Source organism: Mus musculus, chromosome 7, assembly GCF_000001635.26.
Source record: "Mus musculus strain C57BL/6J chromosome 7, GRCm38.p6 C57BL/6J".
Lineage (NCBI taxonomy): Eukaryota > Metazoa > Chordata > Mammalia > Rodentia > Muridae > Mus > Mus musculus.
Window position 1 is genome coordinate 10,271,267 of NC_000073.6, and position 12,194 is coordinate 10,283,460.

A 12,194-nucleotide genomic window follows, 5' to 3' on the forward strand; every position below is an offset into this window, starting at 1 on the left:
CAATGTGTTCTTTGAGCTTTAGTAAAGTTTCTTTTATGAATGTGGGTGCCCTTGCATTTGGAGGATAGGTATTCAGAATTGAGAGTTCATCCTAGTAGATTTTACATTTGACCATTATGAAGTGTCCTTCCTTATCTTTATTAATAACTTTTGGTTGAAAGTCAATTTTGTTTGATATAAGAATGGCTATGCAAGCTTTTTTCTTGGGACCATTTACTTGGAAAATTGTATTCTAACATTTTACTCTGAAGTAGTATCTGTCTCTTTCACTGAGGTGTATTTCCTGTGTGCAGCAAAATGCTGGGTCCTGTCCATATAACCAGTCTGTTAATCTATGTCTTTTTATTGGGGGAATTGAATCCATTAATGTTAAAAGATATTAAGGAAAAGGGATTGTTACTTTTTTTATTTTTGTTGTTAGAGGTGGCATTTTGTTTGTGTTATTCTTGTGTATATTGTGTATTATTTGTGTATATTCTTTTGAATTTGTTGAAAGATTATTTCTTCCTTTTTCTAGGGTGTAGTTTTCTTCCTTTTGTTTGTGTTTTCCATCGATTAACTTTTGTAGGGGTGAATTTAATGAAATATATAGTGTAAATTTGTCAAGGAATATCTTGATTTCTCTGCCTATGCTAATTGAAAGTTTTGCTGTTATAGTAGTCTGAGCTGGCATTTATGTTCTCTTAGGGTCTATCTGACATCTGCCCAGGATCGTCTGGCTTTCATAATCTCTAGTGATAAGTCTCGTGTAATTCTGATTGACGTGTCTTTATATGTTATTTTTTTTCTAACTCCAGGGTTGTCTCCCTTTGTTATTTCTTTTTTGTTTGTATTTCCCATTTTTAGATCTGGATGGTTTTGTTCAATTCCATCACTTGTTTGGTTGTATTTTCCTGTAATTCTTTAAGGGATTTTTGTGTTTCCTCTTTAAGGACTTATGCCTGTTTATCTGTGTTCTCTTGTATTTCTTTAAGAGAGTTATTTATATTCTTCTTAAATCCCTCAATGGTCATCTTAAGAAGTAACTTTAGATCTGAATCTTGCTTTTCAGCTGTTATGGTGTATCCAGCCCTTTATATGGTGGGAGAATTGGGTTTTGATGATGCCAAATAATGGTTTCTGTTGTTTGTGTCCTTACCCTTGCCTCTTGCCATCTGATTATCTCTAATGCTTCCTGCCCTCACTATATCTGACTGGAGCCCATCCTTCCTGCAGTCCTGGTTGAGTCAGAACTCCACAGAGTCCAGCTGTCTCTGTGATCCTGACATTCTGGGTGTGTCAGAGTCCCTGGAAGTCTAGCTGCCTCTGAGACCCTGAGATCCAGGTGTGGCCAAGCTCCTGGGATCTTGAGTTCCTAAGATCCTCGTCGTACTAGAATACCAAGAAGTGGAGCCTCCTCTGGGGGCTGTAGGGCTGTCCACCGACTTCACACCCAAGGAACACTCAAGGTAGATGGGTGTAGCATAGAATTATTTTTATGTCATCTTTTATAAATTCTGGATATTTTTACTTGCCTATCACCTAATATTACCTTTCTTTGTACTTCATTGTAATGTACTTAATATTACCAGGTTTCAAAATTTGATAATAAATTTATACTTAACCCATTTGCATATACATGTAGACATAATAGGACAGAATCTTCATATGAAGGAAACTGTGATTTTTTTCTTTATGATTTTGATTAACCCAAATTAATTTTACCCATTATTAATCAATCAAATTTCCTGTAGTTTTTGTGATTCTGTCTTTCACTGCAATAGAATTATAGTCCATTTTATATATGAGAAAATTAAATTTTGATTTATGTCTATGAATATGTAGAAGGGCTCCATATCATAATTACAACAAACATCACTGCAAAGAACATTGATGTACAAATACTTCTTTGGTATATGCCCAGAAGGAGAACAGTTGGATCAAATAATAGTTTAATTTTTAACTTTAAAACTCACAGTACTGATTTTCATAATTTCTATATTACTATTGTCAAAACTATTTTGATGAACTTAGCATGACTGTAATGCAAAACAAGATAAAAGCAGAATAAAAACAAAACAAATTTACAATGAAATAGCACCAATGATGAAAAAAGTCTCAATAAAATATTAAGAAACAAAACTCAAGATCATGTGAAAACCATCATTCATTTTGAAATAATTTCTGTAAGGGGAGCAAGCTATTAATCTTATTTTTTGGAGGGCCTGGTACAACAATAATGAGGGGACCAGACCCTCCTATGGAACAAATTTATGGCCAGAAATGATTTAAAGTTTCTTTGCTATTAGAATGTAGGATCCACAAGAACTTTGTGAAATTCCAAAGCAGCCAATCTGCCCTGACAGGTAGAAAGTCAAAGCAAGGAAGGAAGTTTGGGTTTTATGGGTTTCTCCTCCTCCTCCTCCTCCTCCTCCTCCTCCTCCTCCTTCTTCTTCTTCTTCTTTCTTCTTCTTCTTTCTTCTCCTTCTTTCTTCTCCTTCTCCTCCTTCTTCTTCTACTTCTTTCCCTTCTTCTCCTCCTCCTTCTCCTCCTCTTCCTCCTCTTCTCCCTCTTCCTGCTTTTCATCCTTCTGCTCTTTTTTTCCTTCACCAACTTCACCTTCACCTCATTCTTTTCATTGTCCTCAATATTATCCTTTGCCCTTTCCTCTTCGTACTCCTTGCAGGCTTCTTTGCACATCCAGTAGACAAAGGGAAGACTCTTAAGAGTATGACAGGACTCATACAATATGATCAGTACATTTAGAATCAATCAGCTGACAAAACTCCCATACTCCTTTTTGTTCCCTATAAAAATCAAGGAACTACTGAGGAGTTCAATTCTCTGCATTGAACTTTTGAGAAAGAATGTGAGCTAAAAAAACGAATAGTAAGCAAAATATATGATTTAAATACTTACAATAAGATTAAGGGTTGATATTTCTCATCCAGACCAAACTTAGTCTTGGCCTAACAGAGTAATTATTTATAAGAACAAAAGGTCCAAAAGATGGAAAACAGAGAGAAGTGAGGCGATTGACCATCACCAGACACCAACTTGGATTATGCACGAGAGCAATGTAACCTCGTAAGATGGAGGAGAGAGTGTAAAAAGCCAGAAAGAAAAACACTAGGGACAGGATTGTCTGGATGGCTCTGGATTCGGGGGAGTTTCTTCTGGAAACCTGAGAGCTGTGGATGTGTTGAACTCTCTTCTTATGTCTGTATAGAATGACAGTCATAGAGCCACTGGACCAGGCAATGACCACAGAAAAGAAGATTTCAGGGCACATCACTAATGCTGCATAAACTGAGTGATTAATTTCAAAATGGTTAACATAGGAGCAGTACTCAAAATCTAGCTTCCTTGTCATGTTTTTGCTATTCCTTTTGAGAAATATTTCCAGAAAGAAAATGAAATGTATAAAGATGGACAAAACCCAGAGAAGGAAAATGGAGAAGCCAATATACTTTGCAACTTTGGCTTTTTGATCTTTACAACAAGATTCTCTGTGACTGATGGTGATGGCTTGGAAGACACTCAAAAAACAGGTGGTGCCAATGGACACACTCCGACCAAGTCTTTGAATGTACAAACTTAATCTGCAGCCAAAGTCATTTAAAAACTGCTTCAACCCAAAAGCTGCCATTGTGTAGGGCACTCCTGTAGAAAGAACTATCAAGGCATTGGCTCCCCAGAGGTGCATGAGAATCAAAGCTGTGTGCTTTAAAGTGTATTCTGCATAGTAGACTAGATGTAGTATAAGAAGATAGAAATTTCCCAAAATTCCAACTGTAGTTTGTAATAAGAAAATGATTTTGATTGATAGATTCCCTAAGTCTATTTTATGATTGGGCATGATTATCTCTAGTATATTGCTACACACATTTTCTGATCAAAATCAATTAAATGTACTAATGATTTGAAAAACTACTAAGAGGCTAAATCAGAAGGGTTGTTTGAGCTCAGAAATACAATGTCATGTTAGACTATACATAATAAGACTTTAATAATAAGTTTAATAATAAGTCTAATAAGACTTTCTGGAAGTTTCATACAGTTGCATTTATTGATTATGCTATGTACTCTTATAAGATAGTTGAAGGCTTGAGGACGCACATGTGGATTGGAAACATGCCTTCATGGTCATAGAATATGAAGGATCATTGGCAAGATTATTAGACCTGTAAAAATCAATGAAAAGAGAATGCAAGTACTAAAAATCATAAACCAAGAACATAAAAATTTAGTTTTATTTTCTACTCATCTATAAAATAAACTATTTTTAATGACAATTATAAATCTCAAAAATAGTAATTCTTAAGGTACATCTCATCAACTATTAAATAGTGTGGAAAAAATTAATAACATCATTTAGATTATATCTATGGTCATACATAAGAAAATTTGAATAATCACATAAAATATATTCAAATGATTGTGCAAGTAACAACATATATCTCATTAGGTTAAGAGCAAGCTCTTAAGCAAAGACATACCACATACACATACATACATGTGTGAGCCGTCAGGTCTGTGCTGTTACAGAGATGGTGACATCCACTGCGATGAAATCTCATAGAATTATAAACTGAATAAAAATGGGAGGGAAAATCAGATGACACATTATGGGGAATCTATTCTCATAACTTAATACAGAATTTTCTGACTACTTGACTTGTAGAAATAAAGTATGGTGTCCTGAGAATTTTACTGCAGAATCTGACAGTAGCATCTGAGTAAAGAACTCCAGTGGGAAAATATTGCTCTCATCAGCTATGCAGGGACAGTGAGATGAACACGTAAGAACAGAAACAATTTGGCAGTGAAGTTTGGAACCTACAGAATATAAAACAAAGAAAGAAAATGAGAAGTTCCCTTAGGAACTACCAGATACTTACCATCTCCCCTTGACCATGTGCTGGCACTGCAGAACACACATTTCCATGGGTTCTGACATAATCTACTGGCCTCTGCAGATAATTAATTCTCATAGTGTACATATAAACATGCAAGAAAAAAAAATATATATAGCCATTTCCAAGATAACTTTTCACTCTAACATGAAGATTAGTTTCATCAGCCAAATGATAATGCTTTTGAACTTTTAATAAACTACAGTATTCTCAGTGTAGTTTGACCTGACAGAAACTCTACATGTCCCGTAGGATGAATGGCAAGCCTCACTGATAAAATGGTAGCCATTCCCGTATAAACACTGGCAAAAAGCAAGTGGGGAAAACACATCCATGGAGGCAACTTCCACACAAGGGCCAAATTCAAGACTGCTTGCGATCCCAGAGATCGGCAATGCAGACAATGACATCCAATCTACAACTGCTACTTGGATGTCAAACTTGATTGAGACCAAGGGACACAGGTAGAGGGTATAAAGGGCACTCGCCAAGAATTAATAAACAAGCTTGCTTATGCATTTTACCTGCTCCTGGAGTTTGAACCATTGTTTCCAGGCTACCTCATTCCCAACCCCATGGGTGAGTAGAATCAGGCAGTGGCTGATCCAGGTATAAAGCAATATCATCCCAATTTGATTTCAGAAGCACAAGGTGGACTTGGTATTCAAAATGCCTCTAGAAATATTAATTTTTGTCACTGCAGAGGTAAAGGATATAGAAGGATGTAGAGATTAATTAATAATACTATTACCCTGCACAAAATGCAACATGAAATATGAACATACATTTAACAAACAATAGTGTGAGATGAAAATAAAATTACTAAAACATTTCCTTTAAAATTCACCATGTATTTGCTTTTTTAAATATATTTTTCTCACAATGGGCGCTCTCTTACTTTGTAGTTCTAGTTATTCTGGAACTCACTACGTAGACCAGGTTATCTGCAAAATCACAGAGATCTGAATGCTCTTGCCTCCCAAATGCTGAGGTTGAATGCTATTACCACACATTTTGGCTTGTTTGATAATTCCTATATTGATGATGATGTTATAATGATATTTATGATACATCCAATAGAAGAGTTGCATTCAAAAAAAGTGCAATCTGAAGAAATGTGAAAGCTTAATCATTGCCCAGTGTGATACTTAGTGTGGATACAAATTTATCTGAGGTAAAGAACCCTGAGATCATATCACGAACACGGACCTGTATTCCATGAAGAACACATAGAGAGAATATGTGACATCATGTCAGGCTTAGAGTGTGATTAAACCAAGGAAAACAAGACACATTTCGTCCTGGGTGACATTGTTCAATAGTCACACTGTATCTTTTCCTGCATATTGCATTCCCACATTTAAGGGGGACAGGCTTCAAATCTAACATTATATTAATGGCAAACCAATACAGACACAGTTACTGTCTCTGTACCCAATCAAAGATGTAGTGTCACATATGAGTACTTTTCAATCCACAAACATATACATTCTGCACTTCTCAGGATTGTGTTCTACTTATATTTCCATTCCAGTGGTTTCTGTACCATAACTCCTTGATGAGTTAAATAATAATAATAATACTTTAAGATTATTCTACCCATTGTGTAAGATAAGGTATGTTATCACATTGTCTTATTTTCACAATACTTCAGCTCCTTTAAAGAGAGGTTATATTATCCTGGTGTTATCCAGAGTTACACTTAGTAGGGAATTATATTCCAGTAAGAAATGAGAAGGACTGGCACAAGGTCAGGAATACTTTTACCTTTTCAATCATGTCTTAGTTGTAGAATTTTTCTTGTCCTCTATGACCATGCCATCCATCTCTTTCTATTTTAGTTTCCTATTAGGAGATGTGAACATTTACCTAGGATTTTGTTCTTGGTTGGCTCTGCTACTCAGGCTGATATAAAAAGGACTCACCTGGCTCCTTGCCTCTGCAGAATGCTGGGATCATTGAGCAGATTCAGACTCATTGATGTGCAGTTCATTAGGAGAGCCAGCTTAAGCCTGAGGTAGAAGTCTGTGACTGTGTGACCTCACCTTCCTCCAGAACTGCAGTTTTCTTTTCACCTACAATGCACATGACAGCATTGGCATGGGAAGACAGGATCATCTGTGCAAATTTTCCAGTTTTTAATTAACAAAATGCTTTAGAGAGAGTTTATTTTGAAGTTTTTCAAAGGCATAAGGTGTTTTTAGTAGTGATTGTGTTTTTTTAGATCCATGAATGCTGACCAGGTGTACTGTAGAAAGTGTTAGAAATTTTGAGGTAAAAAAAAAATGACAAAGTAAGAGAAGTTTCTGTATTGAGTTGGATCACAGTCTTTAATTACTTCTTCCAACACAAATCAACTTAATTAACTTTTAGTTTTACAATTGTATTAGTTAAAATATTTGAGTGTTTCATACAGCCGTATGTGTTTTATGAATATATAAAAAAGATTATTTCTTTTCAATTGCTTTTATTTATTAACCACCCACAGTAATTCCCTCCAAATATTATGTGTTCCTTAAAAAAAAATCACTAAATCTTCTGAGAGAAGCTAGTGTGTGCCTAGGGTAGAGGCATTGATGGAACTGAGTCTCTGAAAAGTGGAACTCTTAAAGAAATCTGACACTTCCTCTCTCAAAGCCATCTTGTGTGTATGCATGTTTGTGTGTGTGTGTGTGAGTGAGTGTGTCTGTGTGTGCAAATACAACTGCTTTTTCCATAATGTGCAACCTGTATGTATTGTATTTCAGGACTAACAAGCTGATAATGAAAGACCAATTGAGAGACTCTTCTCTTGAAAAGGATATTTCTTCCCATCTCAACATTCCTTGGTTGTCTCTGATTATATCTCTGTGGTTGGACTAAATGATATTCATCCTATCCATGTAACCATGTCAATCAGATCATCATGGGAACTTCATAGATTTAATAATATTGCGAAGTAGTCAATGACGGCTATCTGTTAATACTTGTCAAAGAATCTCAGGTATTTGTCCATAGCATATCCTTGGGACTCTTCAGGGATGTCATCCTGTACACTTTGCAGTCTCTGGTCAATGATCCCGCATAACATCAGCTAACTGCATTCTATATATACACCCATTCTCTGAAAATTCTACAAACTCCTTGCTTTGGTTAGTGTTGTAAGTGAATTTTCCCAAAGCATGAAGAGTCTTGCTTGACCCTGTTCTACCAGTTACAGGGACCAGAAAAAAGCACCCCAATGCTATTCTTGAAGTTATCTACATAGCTATAGGAAATCTTCATGGACTATATTAGCTGACCTGGATCTTTCACACTTTTCCTCTGATCTTCTCTCACACTCTCCCTGATCTCTCAGTCTCTGTCTCTGTCTGTCTCTGTCTGTCTCTGTCTGTCTCTGTCTCTCTATCTGTCTGTCTGTCTGTCTGTCTCTCTCTCTCTCTCTCTCTCTTTCTCTCTCTCTCTCTCTGTCTCTCACACACACACACATATTTATCCTTGGTATATTACACAGCTTCTAATATGAGTGATAGTTTCTAAAAAATATATAATTTCACATTTCACGTTTATGTGATTTGGTTCATGTTCACTCATAGAGACTGAAGCATCAATCACCGGGCCTAAATGATACACATGAGGTCCTCTGTATATATATATATACTATTCCCTTGTGTTTATTAATTTTATGAGACCCAAGAACATGGAAATGAATTAGTTTCTGGTTCTTGCACTTTAATTTGTCGCTCCTTTCTTTTTAGCCTGTCTTGTCTTGCCTTATTTTGATATGAAAAAAATTTTTTGTTTAATCACATATTTTATTTTGTTGTGATTCATAGTTATGTCTTAGAAGACTGACCTTTCCTAATAAGACTAAAATGAGATAGATATAGATAGAAGAGGTGGGAGGAATGAGAAGGAGTAGAGGGAGAGGAAGCTGTATTCAGATTATATATAATGAGAAAAACTATGTATGATTAATAAGAAAAGAAAAAATATTAGCAAACAAAGTTCAAGATCACATAAAAATTTGGATTCATTTTTAGTTGATTTTTGTACAAAGTAAAAAAAAAATTGAATCAAACATTTCGTCTTAAATGGCTAGTGGAGATGTCTATATTCCCAGACTTTTTTGAAGACCATTGGAAAAAGTTAAGAACCATCAAACAGGAATGTTTCTGGAGCACCTGCATAAAAAAGTATCATGGAAATTAACATGAAGAAATTTCCTTTTTCTGGTGCAGGCTAGATTATCTTTCATGGGTGGTGTCACCTGAAGCACAAAGTTATGGTCATCCATCTTATCAGTTTGTCTTTCAGTTAGTACATGGTACCTTCAACATGTCTGTGCATCAGTCAAGCAGCCAATAATTCCTGACAGAATGAAAGCCAAAAGTAGTGTAGCTTTCTTGACAGTTTGTTCTCCACTATCATCTGGCCAATGAAAAAAATATAGTAGATATACATTGAAGAGTACAGTGGGCCAAACACAGTATTATGAGCTCATGCAAGATGCTCATTCAAGCAGCTGAGAAAACTCCCAAGCACATTTTGGTTCATTTACATAGACAATGCCTTAACTTTCCTTATTGATCTCTTAGGGTGATACATGGATAAACAATTGGATAATGAGAAACACTTTTATGTACATATGTATATTTAAATTAGGAGACAGTTATTTTTTCTTCACCAGTGCAAACTGAACCTGTACACAATGGAGTAATGACTGATGCGAACAAATGGAGCAAAAAAAAAAGGAAAACACAGAGAAATGAGATGATTGATATTAATCAGCCACCAATTGCAATCATGCAAATGAGTAATGCAGCATCTTACGATGAAGGAAAGAGTATAGCAAGTCAGAATTGTAGATAATAGTGCAAGGTTGTTCTGGGTAGCCCTGGATTCAGAGGAGGTTCTGAAGGAACTGGGTGATGTGCGGATATGTTGAACACTCTGCTTGTCTATACATAATGACAATCATAGAACTGGACCAAGCAATAAGCAGAGAAATGAAAACCTTAGGGCACACCATCAATGCTGCATACAGGAAGTCACTGATATAGTCACTCCCCATATGAAAACAGTATCCAAAATCTGGTGTTCTTGTGACATTTTTGATGCCTTTTAATAGTTGTGTGTACAAAGAAAATGAAGTTAATCAAGATGTGCAATACCCGGAAGAGGGGAATGGATTAGTCAATGACCTTTATAGCTATGACTTTATGATCTTTCTAACAATGTTTCCTAGGATTGATAGTTATGTTTTGGAAGACACTCAAAACACAGGTAGTGCAAATGGACACTCTTCTACCAAATCCATTAATGTACAGTAGGAGCTCACATCCAAAATTATTCAGAAACTCCTTCAGTCCCCAAAATGACAATATTTGGGTCACTCCTGAAGGGAGAATGACCAAGATGTTGGCTATGATTAGGTAAAAGAGAATGAAAGCTGTGGGCTTTACTGTGTATTCTCTATAGTACAGGGCGAGATAGTAGAGTATAAAAGAGGAATTTTCAAAAATTCCAGCTGTAGTTTGTAATAAGAAAATGATTCTTAATGAGCTCTTGACTCTAGCTGCATATGTATCAAAAGATGGCCTAGTCGGCCATCTGGAAAGAGAGGCCCATTGGACACGCAAACTTTATATGCCCCAGTACAGGGGAACGCCAGGGCCAAAAAGGGGGAGTGGGTGGGTAGGGGAATGGGGGTGGATGGGTATGGGGGACTTTTGGTATCGCATTGGAAATGTAAATGAGCTAAATACCTAATAAAAATGGGAAAAAAAAAGAAAATGATTCTTATTGCCATATTCCAGAGTTCCATTGTATCATTCAGGACAATTTCCTCTAGAGTATGGCCACAGTAATCTTTTGGTCAAAAGAACAATATCAAGTGATTATAGCCTGTTATAAAGGGAGACACCTTTAATCCATGGAGGTACTGAGAGGATGAAACAGAAGTTTCTTTAACCTCAGGAGCAAAAGTCCATCATAGACCACATAAAAACAGAACTCATCTCAAAAGCTGTGACAGAAGTGTTTTTTTTTTCATACTTTGTTAATGTGGATTTCTCAATACCAAATAATATACATATTGATGGAAGAAGAATGATCAAGTTCCCTAAAAAATGCAGCACTCAGGATGATGTGACAATGGTCTGTGAGAAACAAAGAATAGTAACAGGCAATATAAATAAACATAATGTATCATCAAAATATACTGCTACTTGAAAATCATTCTGTAAAATTCCAACTTCAAGAACAACCACAAAACTTAAATAAAACAACTTTCAAACTAAATATTTTTATCGATTATTTGAAAGTTATATAATTTCCCCTAATCACGCTCACTTTCCCATCTTCCCAGGTCAAACCTTCTGCTTTTAATTTTAAAAAAATCATATATATAGTATAAAAATAAAAAGTAGAAAAAATGCTATGTCCAGTTTCTGTTGCCCATATACTCGCTGCAGTCTTGTTAGATCTCTTTAGTAAACTAATAGTTAATATTTAGCTCATCTAAAATCAAAGGATAAGCAATGAGAAATTTGTAATATCACTCAGAATAGAGTTTTTCAACAGGACAAAGTTTACATTATCTTTTATTAGCTACAGCTGCCTTTGTTTTTTATCATAGAATAGATTTTTTCCTGTTTTTGATCAATGAAAATCTTCACAGAAAATTGCCTAACCCTGGTTTAAGCCATGGGGGGAGGGGCGGGCAAAATGCTCCAGCTAACTTCAGGCTTTTTGATTGTGTAATATTTTATTTTTTATTGGTTATTATATATATAAATATATATATTTCAAATATTATCCTGCTTCCTGGTTTCCCCTCCTCAATTTGCCTATTCCATCCCTCCTTCTACCTGCTTCTATGAGATTGCTCCTCCACCCTCCCACAAATTTATTCCTACTTCACTGCCTTAGCATTCCCTCATGCTGGGACATCAAGCCTCTACTGTACTAAGGATCGCTGCTCCCAATGATGCCAGATAAGGCAATCTTCTGCTACATATGCAGCTAGAGACATGGGCCCCTCCACGTATATGTACTCTTTGGGTGTTGGTTTAGTCCTTGGGAGCTCTGGAGGTTCTGGTTCGCTGATATTTTGGTTCATCCTATGGGTTGAGAGTTATCTGGTTATGACATCTGTCACCCCACTGATTATGTAATATTTTTGAAACTTGGACGTGTTTGCTTCATTTGCCAGTAGCAAACTGAGAGTTAGAGTTTCTGTGCTCTTTGCCATTAAATCCTCCATGAAAATGCATTCTAGGCTGCTCTTCAAAAGCACTTCCCTATAGGCATTGACCA

The 12,194-nt window shown here is 36.0% G+C and overlaps 1 protein-coding gene and 1 pseudogene across 1 annotated transcript; both read right to left on the bottom strand.

Annotated features, from left to right (window-relative positions):
- Positions 1-2,561: 2,561 nt before the first annotated feature.
- Vmn1r66 (vomeronasal 1 receptor 66) lies at positions 2,562-4,085 on the bottom strand. The gene has a single exon (NM_134230.3). It carries the CDS (start codon positions 3,836-3,838, stop codon positions 2,906-2,908), a length of 933 nt encoding a protein of 310 aa, NP_598991.2. The 5' UTR covers positions 3,839-4,085; the 3' UTR covers positions 2,562-2,905.
- On the bottom strand, positions 9,547-10,471 carry Vmn1r-ps47 (vomeronasal 1 receptor, pseudogene 47; annotated as a pseudogene).

What these genes read in the sequence shown, in the direction of transcription:
- Vmn1r66 (NM_134230.3), bottom strand. Translation starts at nt 3,838, where the DNA reads ATGCCCAATCATAAAATAGACTTAGGGAATCTATCAATCAAAATCATT.